Source organism: Dipodomys ordii, unplaced genomic scaffold (assembly GCF_000151885.1).
Source record: "Dipodomys ordii isolate 6190 unplaced genomic scaffold, Dord_2.0 Scaffold99, whole genome shotgun sequence".
Classification (NCBI taxonomy): Eukaryota; Metazoa; Chordata; class Mammalia; order Rodentia; family Heteromyidae; genus Dipodomys; species Dipodomys ordii.
The window spans coordinates 5,782,607-5,808,396 of record NW_012267315.1 but is presented as its reverse complement, the minus strand read 5'-3'; the positions used below and the strand labels follow the sequence as shown (position 1 = coordinate 5,808,396).

Below are 25,790 nucleotides of genomic sequence, written 5' to 3'. Positions count from 1 at the left end.
ATTACTATGGCTTTATAGTCGAGTTTGAAATTTGGTATTGATATTCCTCCAGCGGTGTTCTTTCCATTGAGGAGCGTTTTTGCTATTCGGGGTCTTTTATTGTTCCATATGAATTTTTGGATTGCCTCTTCTATTTCCTTGAAGAATGAGGTTGGAATTTTGATAGGTATTGCGTTGAATTTGTAGATAGCCTTGGGAAGTATTGCCATTTTCACGATGTTATCAAAGTCAAACTTCTTAAGAGACTGTTCCATACTCACTCTATCTCTCAGCCAACTGACTGCTCCTGCTTTTTCCCTTCTGGTACCTTTCCACCTTCTGCCTAGGTTCCAATCTCTATTCCCCAGCCACATTATCCTTAATACTGTGACTCTGAGACCAGCGCAGATCTCTTTGCTCACTTCTTTTCTAACCACCTGCCTACTAACGAACTCAGCTTAAACTGCCACCAACTCCTATCACATAGATAAGAGTGGGAAGAATTTAATGTGCTTCCTTAAGGTTCTCCCTAAGGTTCTCTACTCTTAATTTTTGTAGTTTTGCCTCTAACTCCCACTGATTCTTCAAGTTACAACTTGGACATCACTTCATCCAAGGAGTCCTTGACAAATTACAGATTTTTTAAAAAGTTTTTTTTCTTTAATATAGGCACAGAAAAAATTGAGAGGTAGGTATTATGAAGTCTAATCAGGCAGGCCTGCTCTAACTACTTCAAAAGTAATATTTAAAGTGACTCTTCTATAATATACTGTTCTTCATGTTTACTACACTTTGTAAAAGGGTAAAAAGGTCAAAATAAAACTAAAATAGGTGTATCAAGTTATGATACATGAACAAATTTTCAAAACTAACAATAACATGAAAGAAAAATGTGAAATAAGTGAGGTGCTACTATAATACTAATTACTATAATGCCTATACTACTAATTACTCAGGAGACTGATACATGAAAAACAACAGTTTGAAGCCAACTCAGGCAGAAATGTCTATGATTCCATCTCCAATTAACCAGAAAAATGCTAGAGTCATGAATCAAGTTGTAGTGTACTAGATGTGAGCAACCAAGTTGAGAGAGAATGTAAGGCCCTGAGGTCAAATCCCTGGTACCAGAATAAAATAATTATATTGATTACCACTTAATTTAATAGGCATTTTAACTATGACTAAAATAGCAGATTCTGTCTATTCATTTTTATACTCTTGTTTTCAAAAGCAGCTTAGTGTTATCATAAAGTACATGAATAGTCTTCTTCTAATAGTAAATACTTATTTAATTATAAATGTTGATGTATTACATTATTACATCAGTAAATATAATCTTAGTGGAGTAAGAGGAAAGAGTGGAGACTGGTAAATTCACCATGACTCAGCCTCACATTTGTTTGTGGCATCAGCTTCAAGAGCAAAATCAGAATGATGTCTTGGTATAATAAAGTACTCTATTTTGGGAGTCTTGTTTTGGCTTCATTTTATTGACTGATTTATAAAACATGAAATCAGAAGTTAACTTCCTGTAGTTTATAAAATTCATTCTTCCCAGTATTGCAAACATGTATGAAGATCTGCTGAATCCTCAGCACAATTCACCATAGCATTTGCACAAAGCAAAGTCATGAAGGACAATTGGAGTGCAGGGTGTGTGTGGGGGGTAAATGTGGCACTTCTGGACATCAACAGAGGGTACCTTTTTAATCAATTGCCCCTTTCTAAAAAGAATGCAGGAGATGAGAGCCCTAGCTCAAGTTGTAACACTAACTTAGTTTAAGACCTGCAGCAAGTCACTTGGCTTTTCTGAAGTCACAATTAAAAAGCAAAGAGATAGATAAAGGCACCTCAAAGTTTCTCCAGCACTGACACTGAATGTTTAATTAGATACAGCTTAGCACATAAGCTGTATGAAAAGAATATTTTGCTTCATAAATCTGTGTCTTATGTACATTTGTTTACCAACCACTTCCTTCCTCCACAGCAAGACCAGAGTTTCCTCACATACCTTTAGAGCCTCAGTTCTTATTAGTAATGACAACAGATAAAAACATCATTAGGGTAATAACCATTATCTGATACATATGTAAAATGAAGGCAAATTCTACCATTATTTGAAGAAAGTTTTCTAACCTAGTTTATTTATTGGCAGAGAAAAATACACACTCAGGAAAAAAGTACCCTTGTATTTAAAAGGATAATGACAACTTAAAACTTCTTGTCCCCTTTAGTAGATGCCTGTATAAAAATATCAAGTACCTAGCCATTTCAGACATTTTATCCATGTGACAAAATAAATTACAATTAGATAGCACTTTTTAACTCTAGTGTGGCACCAAGATAGTACCCACTTCACAGCCTGCCCATTCTATTCAGAGCACTGCCATATTCCCCCTCTAGGATCTCACACAAAGACATGGGAAGTCAACAGATGATTGTAAATCCCACTCTGTGTCCCATGACAACCCTAAATTACAGGAAGAGAGTCCTCTCTTGATTATGGCAGATCAGAGGAAAGAAAGGTGAAGTGGTATGTTCAAGGCCAGATATTCAGAAACTGCCAGATCTGGGATCACAATCAGGATCAATCAAAAAACAAAAAGGTTAATCCTTCTTTCACTATTCTGTGGTTAGTCCTAAATGTAAGCAACTTTTTTTACCTACTTATTTCCAAAATATTAACAATGGAATCAAAATCATGAATTATCATGGATCCCTGAATCTTCCTTGATAAGATTTCTCAATAAATAAAGTGTAGTTCCCTGCTTAAAAAACAAAACAAAAATACAGAAAAGATTGCTCCAAAATAGACTTTTGCTTGATTCTCTAACAAATTCTTTCTCTAATTCCAACACACACAGTAAATGTGGGTCCAGACAACTTGTGGTAATGAGGCATAAGTACCTTTCAGCCTGACTTTAGCCATGTCCACTTGGCAGCCCACCCCCAGTACTGAGAGCCTGGATAGGTGCCAACATTAAGAGGTTCCACCAAGACAATAAACAGAACAGTGGCCATCTGTCCATGCAGGCAACAAAGCAATGATCAGTATCACTCTCCAAGGAAGAGCAAGGCCAAGTTGAACACATGGCAAAAACAATGTGAAGAACAAGCATAGTGGGCCATACCTATAATCCCAGCTCTCAGGAGATGGAGGAGGATCACAAATTCAAGGACAGCATGGACAACATAGCAAAATCCTGTATAGACCCACTCCACAAGTCTACAAACTAGATAAGGCAATCAGAGTGAAAGGGATACTATTCAGGAGGCAAAAGTATGTGCCAATTACTTCTGTAGCCTCATATATTTTTCATGAAGCCAAGATCATGAAATCACATTAACATGTTAAAATTCAATATGAATAGTTGACTTCTCTTACATATAAAATGGGAATATTCAGCTTCAAAGAAATATTTCTCATCAGAAGCAGCACTGTGGCTCAAGTGGTAGAGTGCTATCCTAGAGCAAAAGCTCAGGGACAGTGCCCAGGCCGTGAGTTCAAGCCCCAGGACTGGCAAACAAACAAACAAACACAAAACCCTTTGTAAAGAAATATTTCTCTTTTTGTCACCTTTACCTACATGTCTTATCGGTACTCTACTAATGTTCTTAATTAGTATCTATCTTCCAAAACTTCCTTTAGGGTAATCATCACTTCAGCTTATGTCTCATCAGGCAAAAATTTAATGTTAGACCCAACCAGCTGTGCATATTTCCAGAGCCCATCTATGCTATTCTCTCTTACCAAATCTATATACCCATATATTTACATATACACACATCTATATCTATTCTATCTATATCTATATATATAGGCAGTATTGCTTTCATTAAGAGTCCTATGCCATTTCTACCTCCATGACAGTTGCAGGCAGCACAAGCATCTCCTGGAGCTCTACACCCACACAAAGGGTCATCAACCCCTCCTCCATATTTGAGATTTCCATCCAACAATTCTCCTCCCTCTCCCTCATACCATCCTGTCCTTCCTCACTGGACCATCACACTAATAAGCCAACACACTTCCCTAAGCCTCACCTTCCACACATTGCCAACTTCATCTGGCTCCCTTCTATATCAAGACCTCTTTTTTTTTCAATTTTATTTTATTGTAAGCATGATGTACAGACAGGTTACAGCTACACAAGAAGGTAATAAGCACATTTCTTTTTGAACATTGTTACCTCCTCCCTTGTTTTCTCCCACTTTCCCTACCCTTAACTCTCCTCTCCCCACAATTTATAAGTTCATTTCCAACATTGTATCTTCTGAGTATTGCTGTTGCACTAATTCAAATTTTGTCCTTTGTCTCAACATTTTGTTATTCCCTTTTCCTTAAACATATATACAATATGCAAGGTATCTTGGAGTTCATTTCAATAAGCAACATTTTTTATGGTCATTTGTACATAGATATTGAGCTAGTGTGATCCTCTGCTAGGACTCTCCTAGACATATACTAATTATTACAAATGATGGAAACTATGGAACAGACATTTCTTTGGGTCTGGCTACTTCAATTAATATGATTTTTTTCCAAATCTTTCCATTTCCTTACAAATGGAGCGATGTCATTCTTTCTAATGGAAGCACAGAATTCCATTGTGTGTATATATGCCATATTTTCTTGATCCATTCATTTGTGGAGGGCATCTGGGTTGGTTCCATATCTTAATTATGGTAAATAATATTGAGATGAATATATGAGTTCCAGTAGCTTTAGTGTAGCTTTGTTTGTGGTTGTATGGGTTAAAGCAACACTAAATGTAAATAATAGGCCACAAACTATAGGACAAAACTAAGTAGGCTAATTTCTAAAAATATAAAGTTAATATTACTCAAAAATTCTCAATGATTAAAATTGATTTGCTGTATACAAAAGTCTGATTCATTTCTTGTATTTTCAGTGTTTTAATAAAAATGACTTACCCTAAATAGTAACCCTGCCAAACTCTGGGCAAACAAGTCCTTTATTTGTTTATCCTTTGGCTTCTGCATGACAGCTTCTGTTATCCTGAGTAGTATTTGCAACATCTGTTCCCTAGGCCACCCAAAATAAAAGCTCATATTAATGATCACATTTCCAAAGAACTTCCATTTATAAGTACAGGAACTCCTCTTAGGAATAACATTGATTACTAAATGCCAATTATACAACATTATATATGTTATCAAAATAAACTACAACAATTCTACCAATATACCTTTCTCTTCCCCAACAGGTAGGATGAAACAGATACTTCCCGAGGGACACATGCAGTCAATACCATAACATGACTGAGTTCCAGACTTCTTATAGGCAGATGGGGTTTGGGAAGGTCATAGCTGGGCATAAATGAGCAATGTGCATATGTCTGGAAGCTCCTGATTGCACTTAAGTACACAGTTGTTAAAACTGGAGTCACAGAATTTTAGTCACAATGTGCCAACACTTTCAGAGTCTCTTACAAAGAAAGATACTTGTAAAGTCTTTAAGGAACATGAAATGCTATGAAGAATATGTAACACTGCTAGTTTAAAAAATCAGCATTTTAGAAGAATAAAACGGGCATTTTTCTTTCACACAGCTAAGCTGTATTTCTCATATCAGAGTATCTCCTCAATTTTTGTTGCCCTAGATTATGTGGGAATCAAAAATACATTACCTTCTGCATATAGGAAAGGATTTTTAATTTGAGAGGAATTGCTCTGGTGTGAAGTTTTATACTTCAGTCATTTGTTCATCATTACTAACTTTCTCTTTGGCCTTGTTGCTTTTTAGTAATAAAATCAAGAATAGGACAGAGTAATCTAATCCAGATCAGAGTAAGAGATTTTTAAACTATAGTTCTTTTTACAATTCTCTCTGCATAGCAGGACATTATTTTCCCTTAATTTATAATTATGAATCTCATTAACCTTCTCCTAATACAGTAACCTCTGGGCATTTAAAGCCATCTTTATAGCTGATCTCATTTAAATTTTTAGTGTGAAGGTTATCAGTTTCTGTAACTTCTTACAATCTCTTCTATTTGTTATCTGTATCTTGTTCCAACACTATCAATAACTTGTTCTATATACTGTCTATGGATTCTTGAAGCACAGAAGAGCAAGAAAAATCAAAGGTGTCTAAGATCTGGGAACATGCCCATGGACAACCTGTACAAAGTATCTATTGTGCTGATTTGAGGACACTCAGAAGATAGGCATGATGATAGGAATATTTCCAGTGCAGGATGTCATAAACACAGGACTTCAGTAGTCTGAGGGACTGAGAGTAGAAGCCCTAAGTAGTGTGTGTGTGTGTGTGTGTGTGTGTGTGTGTGCGTGTGTGTGCGTGTGTGTGTATGCGCGCGCGCTGTGAGAAGCTGTGAGAAGCATTTGTACGAGAGAAGTGAGAAGGTAAGTCTTCTAGAATACAAAGGGATCAATAAAGAAGGGAAAGTGACAGAGAATGCTGCAAATACCTCACAAGATAGGATTTATGGTAACATTACTGGAGAAGAGCTCAGGAAAATATCTAACATATTCTTTACCTTAAAATGTGGAAGAAAAAAGAAAGAGACAGAGACTGAGAGAAAACTTTATACTTCAGTGAGGAAACTCTATTATTAATTGAATTTTAAATTAGATATTTCAATAATTTATTACTTAAAATATAGCTCTTCCAAAGTGTATTTAAAACATCAAGTTGAAGCAACAAAAATTAGCTTATAGCATTTGGAGGCAATTCACAAATTCTCTGTAGCTTATAAAAAATGATAGTATAAAACACCATAGTGCCTGTTCACAAACTACATTTAATGTGTAAAATGGAAAAAATTACTACTAAGTAATATGATTATTCTTAGTTCAGGAACATTTATTAAAACAATAAGAAAATAAATGAACCTGATGGTTCATTTACTTATTAGGTTCTTACCTTTTTCCAAAATTCTCAGAAGTTTTTATAAAAGACTGGTTATTGTCCTATTGTCAGCTTCATAAAGTCATTAAATAAATGAAAACCGTAACATTTTAATTATGTTAAAAAACAAAAACATATGTTTTACAATATTAATGATTTTGAAAGAAACTTACCATGTCTTTTTATTCATTGTAAGTTCCATTATCATGCGCCTAAAAATAATCAAAACAGCTTTACAAGCATCAACTTGTTCTTTCAAGAGCATGGGAACTTCAGCACATGGTTCCAGCAAAAAGACGTTTGCAGCATTTGTAAGAAAGACCTTAAAGTCAACATTAGAAAATACAATTAATCATATACATTAAAGCAAATTTTGCCTAAAGATAAATGGTATTAATTTCCTTCTAACAATGAGTCTTCTGTATATTATTTCACAGATTCTGTTCAGTATAGCTAGCAGAAACAACATGTGCTAATGATACTTATACTTAGTTAATCTGTCCATATTAGTTATATAGATACGTGAAAGGCCTTTTCATAGGGAGAGTGATTACTATTACATATATCTAGGGCAACTTCTGCCAGGAAGCACAAATGAAGACTTCTTTTCAATGTCTCTTCAACAAGGGCAAAGGGAGAATAAAAGATAGGATCATTGTGCCTGAATGAAAGAGCTTGGGATGAAGGAAGGGCAAAAGAAGGAATATGACTAGATAACAGAATTATATGACTGAATCTTTCTGTATATAGATCCCTCTCTTGGGCAGCTGGCCACCCAAAGTAGGTATGCAGTAGTATGTTCATAAACAGACAAAGCCACGTGATCCATACTATACATTTTCCTAGAACATGATTTTTTTAGGAGAAATATATTGTGCAGCAGGATTATAAAATCTAAGTGAATTCTTAAGACCAAAGCAGATTACAAAAAATTTAATCATCTATTTTGGGCTCTGTCCCATACTTTTGGATTCCAAGTTCACTATTTACTATGTGCAAGAATATACCAGTGGAAAAATATGATTGACATATGGCAATAGCAATCCACACAAAGGGAGGAGCTACAGAGACATGAAGGGTAGGACTCCTCCAAGTTTTCTACGCTTAGGACACAGGTATACTTCTGAGTTGCACCAAAGTTATTAGAACCAGCAGGCATGTGTGTACAAATGCGTGCACACGTGCGCACGCACGCACGCACGCACACACACACACACACACACACACACACACGGAGAGAGACACTAATCTCTCTGTAATATATATATATATATAATCTCTCTATATATAATCTCTATATAATATATAATCTCTATATAAATGTATATAGATACAGATACAGATATGTAATATATAAATATATATGTGTAATAATGCATGTATAATATAGATAATTTGACAGGCAGAGATTCCACTAATTGAACAATACTCCCAGCCTTTTTTCTTTAGTTTTTCAGGTAATATCTTGCATTTTTGCCTAGAACTGGCCTCAGACTGTACCTTCTAAGTAGAGGATTGACAGGCACATGAATCATTCATTATGCCTCCCACCAGCTTATTGGTGGAGATGGAGTCTTTTAAACTTTTTGCCAGGACTCCTCTTAGTGGTTTTTTTTTTAAAGATTAATTTAAAATTACTTGCTGATTCTTAATGAAAAGGAAAGGAGAAAATGTATGGGTACTTCATATTAAATAACTAATTAAACTTGAAAACAAAAAGGATACATGATAATTAGTCCTATCAAGAGACAGATAATGGGCTGGAAATGTGGCTTAGTGGTAGAGTTCTTGCCTAGCATGCATGAAGCTCTGGGTTTGATTCCTCAGTACCACATAAACAGAAAAAGCCAGATACAATGCTGTGGCTCAAGTGATAGAGTACTAGCCTTGAGCAAAAGAGGCTCAGGGACAGTGCCCAGGACTGGCAAAAAAAAAAAAAAAAAGGACCGAGACAGAGAGGAGAGGCAGAGACAGAGAGAGAAAGAAGAGGGGGAGACAAAAGCACTCACTGAGAAGTGGATAACATGTATAGTATTTCCATGCTTACCTAGACTCTAGGGCTCTATGTGGGAAGCTTCATTAGCCACAACTATAAATTTGGATATAGATGGGATAGAGTGTTTAGGGGCCAGGAAATAAAGTAACTGAAAGGCACCCTGTAGTTTTTCTTATATCCTAACATCTTTTAAGTAGCATACGGCTGAGAAGTAATTCCTCAATTCCTATTTTTAAAACAAAATCCTGAGATATGAGGAGGGTAAGGAATGACCAAAGATGTTTCTTCCAAAGTTCCCAAATGATATAAGCTCTATTTTGAATTCATCCTTAAAAAATCTTTACATTATGTTTTCTTTTACCTTAAAAAATCTTTACAAGGGGCTGGGAAGGTGGCTCAGTGGTAGAGCGCTTGCCTTGCATGCATGAGGCCCTGGGTTTGATTCCTCAGCACCACATAAGCAAAAAGAAAAAAGCCAGAGGTGGCGCTGTGGCTCAAGTGGTAGAGCGCTAGCCTTGAGCTGAAGAGCTGAGGGACAGCGCCCAAGCCCAGAGTTCAGGCCCCATGACCAGACCAGATAGCAATTAAGAAAAACCTTAAGAATTTAAGAGCTGTTTGCGATCTGATAGTTAAAAATATCACCCTAATTGAAATAACATTCACGTGACTTCATCTTGGTGCAGGAAGTTTTCTGGTAACCTGACTGGCAACATACCTGCAGTGTAGCCTGGGCCCCAGCTTTCACATTTGTATTATCCTCCTCTGTCACACACCCTCTGCTCATGGCACTCGTGAAAGAGTATGTGCGTCCCCAACTAGAAGATCGTTTATGACCAGAACTCTCCAATGAGACCTTTCAAAGATAAAAATCCATTAACAGAAGAAAGAGGCATGTTTCCACATTCAATTCTTTACAGTCAACAAAATTCACAAGAAAATAGATTTCAGAGGGGTAAATATTTTCTGTTTTCTCACTCTCTACTTCCAGTACAAAAGCATGTTTAGTACTTAGCATGTGCTAAAGGAGTTACGTTTATTCAATGCCTGTGAGCATAAAATGCAAGCTTCTAAAACACTTGAATTCCAAATACTTGCTTCCAAGTACATGGAATACTTGTTCATTTTGACCTCATGACTAGCTGTTAAAATTATTTTACCAATATTGAAAAATCAACATTATGGAATACCAATATTGTAAAGTAAAATGCTTGTAGATAAGAAGTTTAAACATTTTAAATAACTTCAAAATAGCTCATTAGGAATACAAATATGTTTCTTTTGTATTTTGTATTTTTGTATTTTGTATGTTTCTTTTTGTTATTTTAGGTTTATCCAACCTGTAGCTTTAACTAACATACCCCTTCCAAGAGAACAGTACTCAGCACTGTTATCAGCCCAGAGAACACTTGCTGTTTATTTGGATAGCCCTTTTGAAAATTTTAACACCGAACTGATTCTGAAAGGTACTGCAGAAAAAAAGTTTGCCAAACTGTGGCTCAAGTGGTAGAGTGCTAGCCTTGAGCTGAAGAGTTGAGGGACACCACTCAGGCCCAGAGTTCAGGCCCCAAGACCGGACCCAAAAAAAAAAAAGTTTGCCAAATAGTCAAAATTTCATTTTTCAAAATGCTATTACGTAAATAGCATTTTACTTATCTGGCCACGGACGGCTCATTGCTGTAATCCTAGCTACTCTGGAGGCTGAGATCTGAAGCTCATGATCAAAGCCAGCCTGGGCAGGAAAGTCTATGAGACTCTTATCTTCAGTTAACCACCACAAAGCCAAAAGTAGAGCTGTGGCCCAAGTAGTAGTGGGCTAATTTGGAGCACCAAAGATCAGGGCCAGCACTCAGGCACTGAGTTCAAGCCCAGGAGCAGCACAAAAAAAATGCTATTTACTTAAATAAGTTAAGGAGAAGACAGTGACTGTTTTAGTCTCAGAGAACCATGAGAAATGTGATGGCTAATTAAACAACTCTTCTGCCACAGAAACTAAGAAATCTACATATGCACATGCCTCTGACCTCAGAATTAAGAGATGACTGCCAAGTGAGACCAGAGCGGAGACATCCCTCTGAAGCAGCTCCTCCTCACAAAACTCAGCAACTCTGAGGTTAGTTCAAAAGAGATCTATGGGCCTGCTTGCCACTAAGGGTGCCCTTGTTTGAGCAGGCACATTCTGTTCCTAACTCAGAATACAAGTGAAAAAAATTACCTCTTTGCTATCAGTTTCTGAAAATCCTAATTTTTCAGTATCATCTTCAGCAACATCTTTTTTATCTGGTTCTTCCATGAATACAGGTTTGTCCTGAAGAATCCACTTTCTGTATACCTGAACTACTTTTCTTGTTACAGCTATCTCACAGGAAGGCAACAGGAATGCCTGAAAAGAAGAAAAATTCATTTAATTCCACACAAGTACCACAAGAAAGACAAAACATACAGCTTCTACATAGACTACACAAGGCCACATGTCTTAGTGTATACCACTCATCTGAAGAAGGGGCCAGACAAACAGTGCAGTTTAAAAAATAACTCCTATACTAGATACTTTTTCTACAAATCAAATCATACCTAAACAGGGATTTTTGTTCGTTTATTTGCTTGTTCTTGTTGTTTGCCAGCTTGGGCTTGAACTCAAGACCTGGGAGTTGTCCCTGAACTTTTGTGTACAAGGTTGGCACTCTACCTCTTGAGTCATAGCACCACTTTCAGCTTCTTGGTGGCTAATTGAAGATAAGAATCTCACTGACATTTCTGCCTTGACTGTCATCAGGCCACAATCCTCAGATCTCAATCTCCTGAGTAGCTAGGATTACAGGCATGAGCCACCAGTACCCAACTCTACACTGGTTTTTGAATTGTCTATATAAAACAATCTTAACTGTACAACTTGGAACTTTTCCCAGGGAATCAGAAATAGGTTATAAAGTAGACTGTGACAGCTAGTGGTAATTATCTATGTCTACTTTACAATTATGGGCTCAGAGACAGGCATGCTGGTGGCTTAATCAGGCATAGTAAGAGTGGTTACACTACAGATGTTGACAACAGCTACAAGTCAGAGATTTGGGTTATTTTTTTCTTTCCCTTGTCTTTCTTCCTACCTTTTATCCTCCTTCCTTCCTTCTATTCAAACTACTTCAACATTTATCAAATACCGTTAAATATAGCCACTAAAATGTAAACAAGAGCCACTATTTATAGCATTGTGTACATTTATAGGAACTTTTAAAATAATTAGTAGAATATTATTTTATTTACATATTATAATATCCCTGAAAATCTAACAAATATTTTGAGTACATAAATTTTTCACAACCATGACATTTTTACTGTATTCAGAAATTTTCAATGAGTTTAATCTAAAGTGATTCCTATGACCCAAGCTGCTCAGGAGGCTAAGATACGGACAATAATCTAGAAGAAATTATGGAAAACATACACTAAAGATACCTGTATACTCATGCTCATGATGGTTCTTTTCCTCTTCTCTTAATAGTCATTTTTCTTTATTTTAGCTACTACATAGGATATGTAAATCTATTGTTTGGTTAATGGGCTTACCTACATGATTTCCAGTTCTACTTTCCTCAAACATAACTTCTTTTTTCTCTATGGCTGAAAATATTCCATGATGTGTATTTTCCTTTTTTTTTCTGGCCATTCATCAGTTGGAACTTTTATGATTAAAAACTCCATTATAGCCAGGCGCCGGTGGCTCATGCCTGTAATCCTAGCTACTCAGGAGGCTGAGATCTGAGGATCAAGGTTCAAAGCAGCCCAGGCAGGAAAATCTATGAGACTCTTATCTCCAATAAACCACCAGAAAACTGGAAGTGGAATTGTGGCTCAAGTGGTAGAGTGCTCAACTTCAGCTGAAGCACTGAGGGACAACACCCAGGCCCAGAATTCAAGCTCCATGACCAACCAAAAAAAAAATTCCATTACATATTTCTACACAACTTTTGACTTAATGTTGTAAAAATCCTAAAACCATACACAAGAATTTAAAAGAAAACTAGGTGGGCTGGGAAGGTGGCTTAGTGATAGAGCACTTGCCTTGCATGCATGAGGCCCTGGGTTCGATTCCTCAGCACCACATAAGAAAAAAGAAAAAGGCCAGAGGTGGTGCTGTGGCTCCAGTGGTAGAGTGCTAGCCTTGAGCTGAAGAGCTGAGGGACAGCACCCAGGCCGAGTTCAGGCCCCATGACCAGACCCCCCCCAAAAAAAATACTAGGCACAGAGAGTCATAACTTGTAATCCCAGATACTTGAGCCTAGACAAAAAATTAGCAAGACATGAGAACAATATCAACCTCTTCATTCTAGACTCATTGTAGGGTACTCAAGAATGGCCTGCTCCAGTTTGGCACTACTGGGAGATGGTAGAAACATTAAGAAGTCAAGTCTAATGGATTATAAATCATTATGGTCGTGCCCTCAAAAGGGATTGTAAAACTCTGGATCTCATTGTCTTCCTTTAATTTTTCATACCTGTCCCTGCTGTGATTTACTATGAACCGAAGGATGAAGCAATAAAGCCAATCACTCAGAAGCCAAAACCTCTAAAACCTCAGAAATGGTGATCCAAAATAAAACTTTCCTCCTTTTTTTTTGGTGCTAATACTAGGGCTTGGATTCAAGTTTTGCATTCATGTTTGGCTTATTCATGCAAGGCTAACATTGTACCACTCAAGCCACAACTCCACTTCAAGCTTTTACTAGTTAACAGAAATAAGAGTCTCTCAGATTTATCTGCCCTGCTGGATTTCAATTTCGATCTTCAAATCTCAGATTCCTGAGTAGGTAGGATTAGAGGCATGAGCCATCAGCATCTGAGTACTTTACCCTTTTTAAGGTGATTTAGGTCAGGTAGTTGTAAAGAATAATGGAAAGCTAACTAATGCACAGAGGAACATAAAAAATCTCTTCAGTCTTTTCAGTTTTGTAAGTTTGTAACACACACACACACACACACACACACACACACTAACCTGTCGAAATACTTCATTGACAAAATTGACGTAACCTCGTGTTGACAAAAGGATCTGCTGTACCATTTCATACACTGTTCGGTGCTCTTCTTCAATGCTACAAAGGCTGGAGTTGCTGAGTCTTCGGTCAGACAAGGTGCTACTGTTAGAATGGCCTCTGTCCTGTTCTGTAGGCCCACTACCATCCAGCTCTGGTGCTTTCTCTTGCACTGCACCACCAACAGTCTAGAAGACAGTCATTATACTTCTGAGAGACCCACATTCCCACTCAAGAGAATTTGGCAGAGTTTGTTGCTTTATGCTTTGCATTTTGGATTTTGTGGGGCAATCTGGTGTTGTGGATTAGATCAAGTGTTTATGTTCATCCACCCTAGCCCCAAAGTACTCCATCTCTCACAACTTGAACAGAACACAACAAGCTAAAAAAAAAAGCAATTTCTTATAAACTTAGGATCTAGAACCTGTACTTATCAACTTTCTAATTAACCAAATAATCCATCCTCTTCTAAGTTGTTTTAACTGGAAAAGTACTAAGTTATTTCAAGGAAGAGGGCCTTGAAATATTATCATCTAAAAATTTCATTTGCATTAGTAAGCTCATAGAATAAATTAAAATGTAAATAAATACATGAGCATTATTATCACTCTCTCTCTACACTTCAGCATTTACTTCATGATCACGGAGATGTGAAAATTCAGGAGACTTCTTATAGCAACCACACTGGAATACCTCATATGATTCAAAGCTACAGGTGGACATTATTAGTTCCAGGCCCAAGAGGCTGAAGTTAAAATTTCTTATCTCTTGAAACAGTATGCTCTTGGCGCTCCATGCACCAGCACAAGTCCAACTACTCCAGTAGTGAGACAGCATGGAAAAATGTTTCAGCTGGGTTCAGCCTTCTGAAGTAACAGGTATATGAATGAGGGCATTTCGGAGCCTCAAGACCAACCAACCAGCTGCCAGCTGAAGGCTGCCACCCAGTGACCCTAGTCAATACAACAGAAAGCACATACAAATGTCCCAACCAAATCCTGACCTAATTCCTAGCACCCCAAAGTGAAGCACAAAGCTGGGTGCCAGGGGCACACACCTGTAATCCTAGCTACTCAGGAGGCTGAGATCTGAGGATTGTAGTTTGAAGCCATCCTGAGCAAGAAAGTCTGTGAGGTTCATCTCCAATTAATCACAGAAAAGGCTGGAAGTGGCACTGTGGCTCAAGTGATAGAATGTTAGTCTTGGGTAAAAGGAGCTCAGGGACAGTGCCCTGGTTCATAGTTCAAGCCCCAAGACTAGCAAAAAAAAGTGAATATGAAATGATATAATATGAAAATATATATATATAAATTCAATATGAAAAAGGGCTGTTTTAGGTTACTAAATTTTGAGGTAGCTTTATGACACAGAAATATAACTAATAACATAGATAGATAGATAGATAGATAGATAGATAGATAGATATAGTTTTATACATACATATATTAAGTTTAAAGGCATTAAGTCATTTGAAAATAAGCTTTACCAAATAGAACACAACAATATCATAAAGGGATTTCTCATCATGTCAAAACATAAAATGCTTTCCTTGGCTTTGTCTTGTCCACACAGGCACAGCTCATAGGTCATTAATTAAAGGCTGGCTAAAAATTAGTAAAAATGATATTTTATTGATGCAATTAAATAGTGCTATAAATAAATATTGTTCTGCCATCTCAAACTTCCTTTTTCAGTCCCTGAACTTCCTTGCATTGTAATGTCTAACTAATATATAAAAGTGACAAAAACTAGCTGCTGCTAAAATGCTAAAATCGCCTGTTTGCATTTTTGACTTTAAAAAATTATCAGTACTTTCTGTATGCCAGTGGCTTATGCCTGTAATCCTAGCCACTCAGGAGGCTGAGAGATCATAATTCACAGACAACCTAGGCAGGAAAGTCTATGAAACACTTATCTCCAATTAACTACCAAAAGGCTGAAAGTAGAGCTGTGTCTCTAGCGTTAGAGCACTAGCCTCAAGCAAAAAAGCTCAGAGACAGTGCCCAGGCCTTGAGTTCAGGCTCCAGGACAAGCACCAAACATCAACAAAAATTACCAGTCCTTCTGTCATATCTAAAAGTAAATTTTAGCCATGTACAATAATTTATACCTACAATCCTACCACATGGGAGACTGAGGCAGGAGGATCACAAATTTGGGGCTAGTGTGAACCACATAGCAAAATCTTGTCTAAAAAATTAAAAAAAGAATTTCTTAGGAATAATACTTCACTAAAACTATTTTTAGCTGAAATTATATACCAAGAACTACAGAGTTAAAAGGGAAGCTGCGTTTGCTACACCATAATATGGCATGTACAAGTGCCTGTATTTTCATTTTACCATGAATGATGTCACTTGATACTGTCTGGATCTCAAGTGTCCACCAAAGACCTATGTATTGAAGGCTTGGTCCCAGCCTGAGGAACACTGGGAGGCTGTGGAATTTTTAGGTGATAGAGCCTACAGTTAGGAGGAAAGGTTATTGAGAACATGCCTTTGAAGAAGATATTTAGACCCTGATCCTTTTTCTGACTGTCTCTTTGCTTCCTGGCCACCATGAGAACAGGCCTCATGTGGGTCTTCTTGCCATGATGTTCTCCCTTGCCAAAGCAACAAGACCAAACAACCATGGACCAAAACCTTCTAAATCATGAGCTAAAATAAACATTTCCTTCTTTTAAATTGACTCAGGTATTTTGTCATAGTAAGAGAAAGATTACTAATACAACACTGAAAATGAAATCCCTTCATAGTAAGCTAAGTCTAGGTACACTAATTTTTTACTTTCTGGTAAAATGTACTGTCAAAGTCATTTGTTTTAGATCAAGAGAAGGAACTAATTTCAGCTTTGGAAACAGCACTTCATATATTATGACCTTTAACAAAAATGTGACCAAAATTGAGCCCTATTTTCAAACAGTAGTTTAAATATTTTTAAAGGTTACAAGAGTCCTATGAAAAGGGAAAGTCTGTGAGGAAAGTCTTTGAAAAGAGGTTTGTGATTACCCAATTTGGGAAGTAATTTAGAATTTAAATTCTAAACAAAATTTTGAGGTGACAAATATACTCAGCAATCAAATATTCCAGGCTTAATCTGTTACTTTTTCAAGAAATAACATAAAATTCAAATGCTCTTACACATCAAAGGAAAAAAATAATAAAGAGATAACTTATGGGAAAAATCTTTGCTAGCTACTCATTCAATAGCATATCAGAATATATAAAGGACTAAAAGGCATAACATAAAAACAAATTAAAAATAGGCAAGTGATCTAAATAAACACTTATCTCAAAAGAAGAAATTTAATCCTAGTTACTCAGGAGGAGATTCACAATTGAAGGCCAGCCTAGGCAAAAAGTTCCAGAGACCCTCATCTCAATCATTAGTTGGGTGTATTGGTGAATACCTGTCATTCCACTTAAGGTATCTTAATCAGGAGGATCAAGGTTCCAGAACAGTCTTATCTCAAGCCCCTCAAGTCCTACCATCCAAAAAGCAAGATCCTGTGAAGCCCTGAGTTTAAATCCTTGTACTGAAGAAAAAAAAGAAGGAAGAGGTGAAAGAGAGGAAGAGAAGGAGGAACAAGAGGAGGGGGAACAAGAGGAGGAGGAGGAGGAACAGGAGGAAGAGAAGGAAGAAGAGGAGGAGGAGGAGGAAGAGAAGAAAGGAAGAGAAGGGGAAGGAAGAGGAGACAAATGGACAATGAATATATGAAAAAATGCTCAATAATTTTAGTTATCGGGATAATGCAAATCAAAATAACAATGAAATTCCATCTCACCCCAGTTAAAATAGCTATTATCAAAAACAAAAGAAAGAAATGCTGGCAAGATAAAATAAATGCAAATCAAAACAACATTGAGATTCCACCTCACCCCAGTTAGAATGGCTATAATCAAGAACTCTAATAACAACAGATGCTGGAAGGGATGTGGACAGAAGGGAGCCCTACTGCATTGTTGGTGGGAGTGTAAACTTGTTCAACCACTTTGGAAAGCAGTATGGAGGTTCCTTAAAAGACTCCACATAGAGCTTCCCTGTGACCCAGCAATCCCACTTTTGGGCATTTACCCAAATGATCACAAACAAGACCACACTAAAGCTACCAGCACAACTATGTTTACTGCAGCATTATTTACCATAGCTAAGATATGGAACCAACCCAGATGCCCCTCAGTAGATGAATGGATCAAGAAAATGTGGTGTATATATATACATATATATATATATATACACACACACACACACAATGGAATTCTATGCCTCCATCAGAAAGAATGACATTGCCCCATTTGTTAGGAAATGGATAGACTTGGAAAAAATTATACTAAGTGAAGTAAGCCAGGCCCAAAGAAACAAAGGCCCCATGGTTTCCCTTATTTGCATTAACTAGTATATGCTGAGACATGCAGAAAAGGTCAGATATGTTGATGTTAGGTGGAATGAACCCCAAGATAAGTATTCAAATGTTTTTTTTACTTTCATGCGATTGTTCCTAACATATTTATAAGATGATTTCTTTGTTGCTTTGTATGTCCCTCCAACATGATATAACCTATAACCCCTGCTTTCACTGTATTTGATGTTGGTATAATTTGTGGAGGGGAAGGGAAAAAACAAATCGTTTAAATAGGGATACAGGTGGACCCATTGCAACAATGAGATGTACAAATTGTTATGTCGAAAAACGAACTTTACAACTTTGGTGGGAGGTGGGAGGAAGGAGGAATATGGGGGGAGGGGAGCGGGATATGGGAAGGGATAGGAAGGGGAAACAAAGGAGGAAGTAACAATGCTTGATAAGAAATGTACTCATTATCTTTCCCATGTAATTGTAACTCCTCTGTATGGTATTTTCATAATAAAAAATTAAAAAAAAATAAAAGAAACGCTGGCAAGGATGTGGAGGAAAAAAAGAGCCCTTAATGCTGCTGATAGAAATGTAAACTATATAGCCACTGTGGAAAACAGCATGAGGGTTCTTATATTTATCGAAATGAACTCCAGGAAATAGAAACAAGAGTTTTTTCTTTGTTGTTTTTTTAAATTTATGTCTTGTTTGTTCATTTATCTGTTTTGGGGAAGGTAAGGGGGGCAGAGAAATGGAGAGACAAAGGGTGAACAAATGTAGCTGTGGTACTCACTAGAAACTATGCTGAAAATGGACTATAAAACTTGTAGGTGGGGTTGGGAGGGAAAAACTGGGAGAGTGGTGGAAAAGGTGACACTGTCTAAAAAGAAAGGTACTCATTACCTGCCTTATATAACTGTACATTACCTTCATAACAATAAAAATGAATAGAAAAATCCCTAAAAATAGAACTACTATGATTTGGCTATACTACTTGGGAGTATATGTCTGAAGGAAATGAAGTCAGAACACAAGGAACACCCACATGTGCATGTTTATCACAGCACTATTCACAATAGACAAGGTATGGAATACTTCTAGGTACCTATCAATAGGTAAATGGACAAAGAAAACATGGTATACATACTCAATGATATTATTCATCCATAAAGAATAAAATTTATCATCTGTAGAAAAATGGATAAAACTAGAGGACATCATATTAAGTGAAATAAACCAGACACCAAAAGAAAATATTGCATGTTTTCTCTCATATGTGGAAACTAAAACAAATTAATAAATAAGAAAACAAGCCTCATTATAGGCTCATGCCTATAATTCCAGCTACTCAGGAGGCTGAGGTCTGAGGATTGCGGTTCAAAGCCAGCCCAGGCAGGAAAGTCAGTGAGGCTCTTATCTCCAATAAACCACCAGAAAACCCGAAGTGGTGCTGTGGCTCAAGTGGTAGAGCACTCGCCTTGAGCTGAAGAGCTGAGTGACAGCACCCAGGCCCAGAGTTCAAGCCCCATGACTGGAAAAAAAAAAAAGAAAGAAAAAAAGAAAAAAAGAAAGCTGGTGCTCATGGCTCTTGCCTGTAATCCTAGCTACCCAGGAGGCTGAGATCTGAAGATCATGATTTGAAGCCAGCCAATTAACCACCAGCAAACTGGAAGTAGTGCTCAAGTGGTAGAGCACTAGCCTTGAGCAAAAGAGCTCAGGGATAGCACCCAAACCATGAGTTCAAGCCCCATAACTGATTTTAAAAAAAAAAAGGAAAAAAGAAAGAAAAAGATTACTTGAATATAAAAGAGGAGCTATTATAGATTACAAAAGTGGCTGATGGAATGAAGATAAGGGAGAGGTAGAAGAAGAAATGTTGATAGATATCATCAAAGCATGATGCATGTAAAATATATGTACGCATGGACATATGAACCTTTAAGATATGTAGTCTGTATTAATAATTACAAAAAAACTGTGGCTTTTTCACCTACATGAATGAAAAGTGCAGTAGACATACATGAGATGAGATGGGAAACATACTACTTACTCTAGGGCAGAAAAGGGCATACAAGAAACAACCAAGATAGGCCCCAAATAAAGACCTTCCCCAAAGATGTCCATCTCAGTTCCCCAAGTTTGTAACTACATCACAGATGTAATGTAACTTGGCAAAAGGGACTCAGCCAATGGTGATTAAGGATGTGGAGATGAGGAGACAGTCTAAATTATGTCAATGTAATATAAGAGGAAAGCAAGAGGATTGGGGATTGGAATTAGTTGACAATGGAAACAGGACGAGAAAATGATGTGATGAGCCAAGGAATGAAGTGGAACGACAGGGCAAGGAAACAAAAATCTTCCTGAGCACCACAAAAGAAACCCAGACCTCTCAAAACCTTGATATGTTAGCTCATGGACCTGGGTTTTTACCTCCAGAAATCTAATACAGTAAGTTTGCCTGCCTCAAATCTTTTACTTTGTGGCGATGTTTTACACTGGCAATAGTAAACAAACACATCCCACTGTGGATGATAGTAACAATCTCTCCACAACACAGTCATCAAGGTATAGGTCTTATTTCATTCATTTTTCCCGGGACTCAAAGGCCCTTTCATTCTAAGACATACATGTCTTTTTTTTCAGCCCAGGTAAACTTTTCGTGTTATTATTTGCGCACTTATTGTTATTCATTCTTTTACTCATTTATCTAAACATTTTTAAGATAGATCTGAACCTGCCTTCAGGTCTTATTAATTTCTGATTTCTGACTGAATTTTGACTCAGAGTTGTAGGATGTTTCCACAGAACACAATTTTGTTCTCAGTAGTGGTCGCTATCACTTCCATTTTATCTATAAAAATTTTATGCTATAAAATTTAAGTTCTTAAAAAAACTTTCAGCAAAATTTTTTTATTCTTATTGGAACTCTATCTCCCTCAGACTATTTTGGGAAGTTCTTAGTAAGCTGTCTTCAATAGAACAATATGTTCTAGACTCTGTTTACTATTCCTGTATCTAATGACTCTAAGGCTCTAATGACCTTCAAGCATGCAAGCCAACTGGTCTGGCTTCTGGGTTTGTATGTTCTGCTAGCTCAGGGATAGGATATACTACCTGAACCTCCAGACTATCAGCAAATCTGCAATAAGTATATCATTCTTCTTGTCCCAATTCTTGGGGACAAGAAACAAAAAAAAAGCATCCTGAACCACGAACCTCCCAGTGAAGTAGCAGGTCTTGATCTCCACATGTAACAGTGTTCTACCAAATACACAGTCTCTAAGCAATGTAACCTACTGCAAAGGTCCCTTTATTTACGTATTTGAGCAAGGCCAAGAGAGAAAACTCTTTTCTGAAGGCCTTGAGTAGAAATGGTTTACTCTTCTAGGGTCCACATCATAGTAAAACAATCCTGAAAATTCTGAGCTGCTGATGCACTCTCTTCCCCAAGAGGGGAGCTGGCAGCATGAGCCTTTCTCTGGGCCACCTATGTGAATATTTCCTGAGGGTCTTCCAGTGCTGGTGACTGGTGAAGGAAAGATAGGACCCTATGCTCAGAGATCTCCAGCACTTGAGCAAAGAAGTGAGAATGAAAGCAAAAGGAGACTGCCCATCTGTGCCATCTTCTTATAACTCCTCCCCTGCCCAAGACTGCCTTGTTATGGCAATTCTTAATACATGAGGCTCCCTCTGACACCTCAACATTACACACATTAAGCCAATAAACTAAAAACTTACAGACTCATAGCTCTCATAATCAATGCCTTTGGTTACATCTTGGTGTGTCTTACTCTTCAAGGCTAAGAGATTTAAAAGATGATGAATGGCATACCTGGATGATTTTAGGCAATACATCAACTCCATTTTTAGTGTTATGTGTTGCAGTTAGGTACTTTTTTTCCAAAAAGAAAGTTACAATCCACTTAATAAAAACAACACGAGCTGCCATGTATGGAATTTTTGTACTGTATGTGGTTTCATTATCTCGAGTAGTAGTGATGTACACTGGCTTTGGTCTCAAATGTGGAACATCTGGTAGAAAATAAGAACATTAATTAGATGACTCTTAACATAGCATAATCTCTATACATGTTTCAGTTTTCACTTAAATTAACATATATTTGGTAGTTTAAGTAGAAACTAAGAATGAAGACCCACAAATAGATACAGTAATAGCATCTTTTAGAAGGCCTTTCCAATTGTGCTTTGCAAACTGACCAAACAAAAGCTGCAGCCACTGTTTACACACAACTACAGTATACAGCTATGGAGAAACTAGGTCAATAATTCTTTTTCACAATTTAGACAAATCTTAAGACTATAATAGTGAAGATCTCTTCATATATATTACATCTAACTTAATCTTATTTTATGGCTTCCTCAAATATAAAAATGCATATAAACTTCTGAAAATCATTTTAGGCATTTTAATATCTAATACTTCATTAATTTAAGTCCACTGACTTTAGTTTTATATCCTTTTCTTAGAAGAATCCAAGAAAACAGAATCAACATATTCCACTTTATGTCTAAATCCAGAAAGTCACATTTCATCTTTGAGATACCCAATGTCCTTATTTCCAAAGAAGATAGTTCCTTTAACATTTTTTGAATTCCATGATATAAAAAAATTGTCAATTTTCTATCTTCATTAATTTTAGTACAACTGGAATATCTGCCTGAGGCAATAAAGTTTTCAATAAATAACTTCTAACCCATTAACAGTGAACAGTTTTTATAGTGACTATAGTATATATACATATATAGTACATATAAAGTCAGACTCTCTATATAAAACTAATAAAATATACATCCATGTATCTCTAAAAGTTAGTACTTCTTATCTTTCAAAATATAACAAGCTTCATCTACCCTCCTTCTTGCCTGTATGTGTGTGTGTACATGTATACATGGCAAAGAAAGCTGAATTAGTTGAGCACATCCTCAGATGGAATAAAGTCTCTTGTGATCTTTTCCCTCCATGGCTGTTTTTGGATTTGTTATTATTTTGTTTTGTTTTAGCTTGGGGGTCTTTAAGTGATGCCTGCATCTCAATCTCTGCCAGGAATTGTGGGTGCAATAACCACAATGCCCTCAGGTTTTGACAAAACATGATGTCTTCAAGGGCAGAGGCAGAAAGCCTGGTTCTTTGAGCACAGCCCTGGAAGCTGTGGGGAGAGCAGAAGAACCAAGATCCATACCCCAGTCCTACTATGCTTCCAGCCTGAGAGGAGAAGCTGAGGCATCCCTTGCCAAAGTCTCACCTATAGCTCTGCACTCAGATTCACTGCCCTGAGCTATTCTCTGCTCCTATGAGGGGGTCAGTGAAATGGGACCAGTCAGTGCAGCACTGCAGTTCAAATTGATAGTAGGGCTGGATATAGCGATGGAGCTGCTGGTGGAAGCCAATACCAGTGACCAGGTGTTTTCTGCAGGCACATTCCAACGTGCTCCTGCTGTGGCTGTGTTTTTTATTAGTCTTGATAAGCCGGATAATTTCATACTATACCTTTCTCCACAGTTCTTCAGTCTTCTTCCAGTCTACTGGATGTAGGAATATGACCTTGACACAGAGCTCACACAGCTTATTCTTAGACTAATGTTCTATGGTTTGAACACTTCTTGATAAGCAGTTTTGTTGCAAAGGATGAGGTCAAGTCGATGTACACCCTCCACCATAGCTCTTTACTTTGGGCTCCTTATTCTCCCCTCCAAGGGGGACCTTGGCTCATGGTACCAGGCTAGGAGGTAACTCCTAGTCACAGGCCCCTGCCACCATCGTTACCTCCTCCACTGCCATCACTGAAGCACCACTGCTGTGAGCCCTGCAAGGCCCACCTCCACCTACCAAGTCCCCCCAAGCTGTTTTTGATCAGTCATTTTAATTGTTTTAAGAGGGAGATTCATCTCCCCTCACCACTCTGAGGGATGCTTCTGATCTGTAAACCTTCGTTTCTTCTGTTTGTTGGTTAGGTAGAGTGTTTTGGTTTTATTTGTTTTTACAATTTTAAAGTTTACTTTATTAGCAGCTGAGGAGGTGAAGAGGGATTGCTGTGAATATTCATTCACTTTGTCTGTTGTTGTTTTTTTTGAAACAGGCTCTTGCTATGTAGGCCAAATGGGCCTGTAACTCAGTATGCAGCTGGTTGGTGTTGCACTTGCAATCCTGCTGTCTCAAGCTTCTAAATTCTGGGATTTCAGGCATGTACCACCACAGCTGGCTCCTTGTTTCTTTCTTTTTATTTTATTTTGTTTTTGGATAGTACTGGGGCTTGAACTCAAGACTTCAGGCTTTCTATGCATGTGCTCCACCACTTGAGCCACATTCCCAACCCTTTTTTGCTTTAGTTATTTTTCAGATGGAATCGTACTTTTCCCTGGGGCTGACCTTGGACCATGACCTTCCTACCACTGTCTCTTATATAGATGGAACTGCAGGCATGAATCACCATGGCTGGCTTATTCTGGGACAGGGTCTCGCTAACTTTTTGCTAAGGCTGGTCTCAAACCAAGATCTACCTATCTCTGACAACCACTTGGCTGAGATTTATTGGTATGAGTCACTGTACCGGGTCCTCATTTTTTTGTTGTTGATTGTGCTGGACCAAGGACTTCAACTCAGGGCCTGGATGCTGTTGCTGAGCAATTTTGCTTAAGCCTAGCATTCTACAACTTGACCTGAAGCTCTACTTCTGGATTTTATCTGAGCCTCATTTTTTTATAGAAGTAAAACTTTTGGAGCCAAGTTAGAAATTACTTTATATTTCTTAGCTCTCTGGGACTTGCTGTCCCTTGCTTGTCCAATCACACAAATATCTTCCCTCCATAATTAACTCTCAATACTATCTGCTATGTAAAAGACCAAGTATGAAAGAACATATATACTGTGGGCAACTGTGTGCCCTGGGCCGGCCTGCCTCCTCAGTGAGCTAGGTGTGGGCTTATCATACACCACCCATGGGAAAAGCCTGGAGATATAAAACATCTTTTTCCATTAAAAGATGGCTAATATAACTGTACCCAAAACTTCATAAGTTATTTCAAAGTATAGAAGCCAGGGTTCCCCCTTATTGCTATGAGGTAAAATATACCTTAGTTGGGCCACATAATTTAAATAACTTATTAGAAAAATTTAAACCTCTTTCAATAGTAACATTACTATTCAATACAAAGTTAAAGCTATTTTTCTCTAAATAAGGTTACTCTGAAAGTGACTGCATAGCTTTCCTGTGAGTATCTACACAGTCCAAATGTGTACTTACCAAGTACAGGTTTGTAGATATTTGTTAACTTAGTAAAAGATGGAAACAAATGGGGAAGATAATATTTTCGAAACAGTGTAAAAAGAAACTTAAACCCAGTATCCTGGTTCTCCTTATTCTTCCACTCCAAGCTTGCAGCCTAAGGAAAACACATGAAAAAGAACACATGGATATTTATACTCAAATTAACATATACTGAATGAAATTCTGTTATGATTAAAATTCATACCCTACATTTTAAAAATTATTAACTACTATTACATGTAATGAA

General features: G+C 37.4%; 1 protein-coding gene across 1 annotated transcript in view; it reads right to left on the bottom strand.

The window, feature by feature from the left end:
• Ralgapa2 (Ral GTPase activating protein, alpha subunit 2 (catalytic)) overlaps positions 1–25,790 on the bottom strand; it is a 304,448-nt gene that overhangs the window by 211,427 nt on the left and 67,231 nt on the right. The window contains exons 8-14 of the mRNA XM_013027112.1: positions 25,520–25,658; positions 22,090–22,289; positions 13,864–14,088; positions 11,083–11,250; positions 9,586–9,723; positions 7,048–7,196; positions 4,918–5,029 (exon numbers count right to left, since the gene is read on the bottom strand). Of these exons, the coding sequence (XP_012882566.1) occupies positions 4,918–5,029; positions 7,048–7,196; positions 9,586–9,723; positions 11,083–11,250; positions 13,864–14,088; positions 22,090–22,289; positions 25,520–25,658 (1,131 nt within the window). The remainder of the gene's footprint in view (positions 1–4,917; positions 5,030–7,047; positions 7,197–9,585; positions 9,724–11,082; positions 11,251–13,863; positions 14,089–22,089; positions 22,290–25,519; positions 25,659–25,790) is intronic.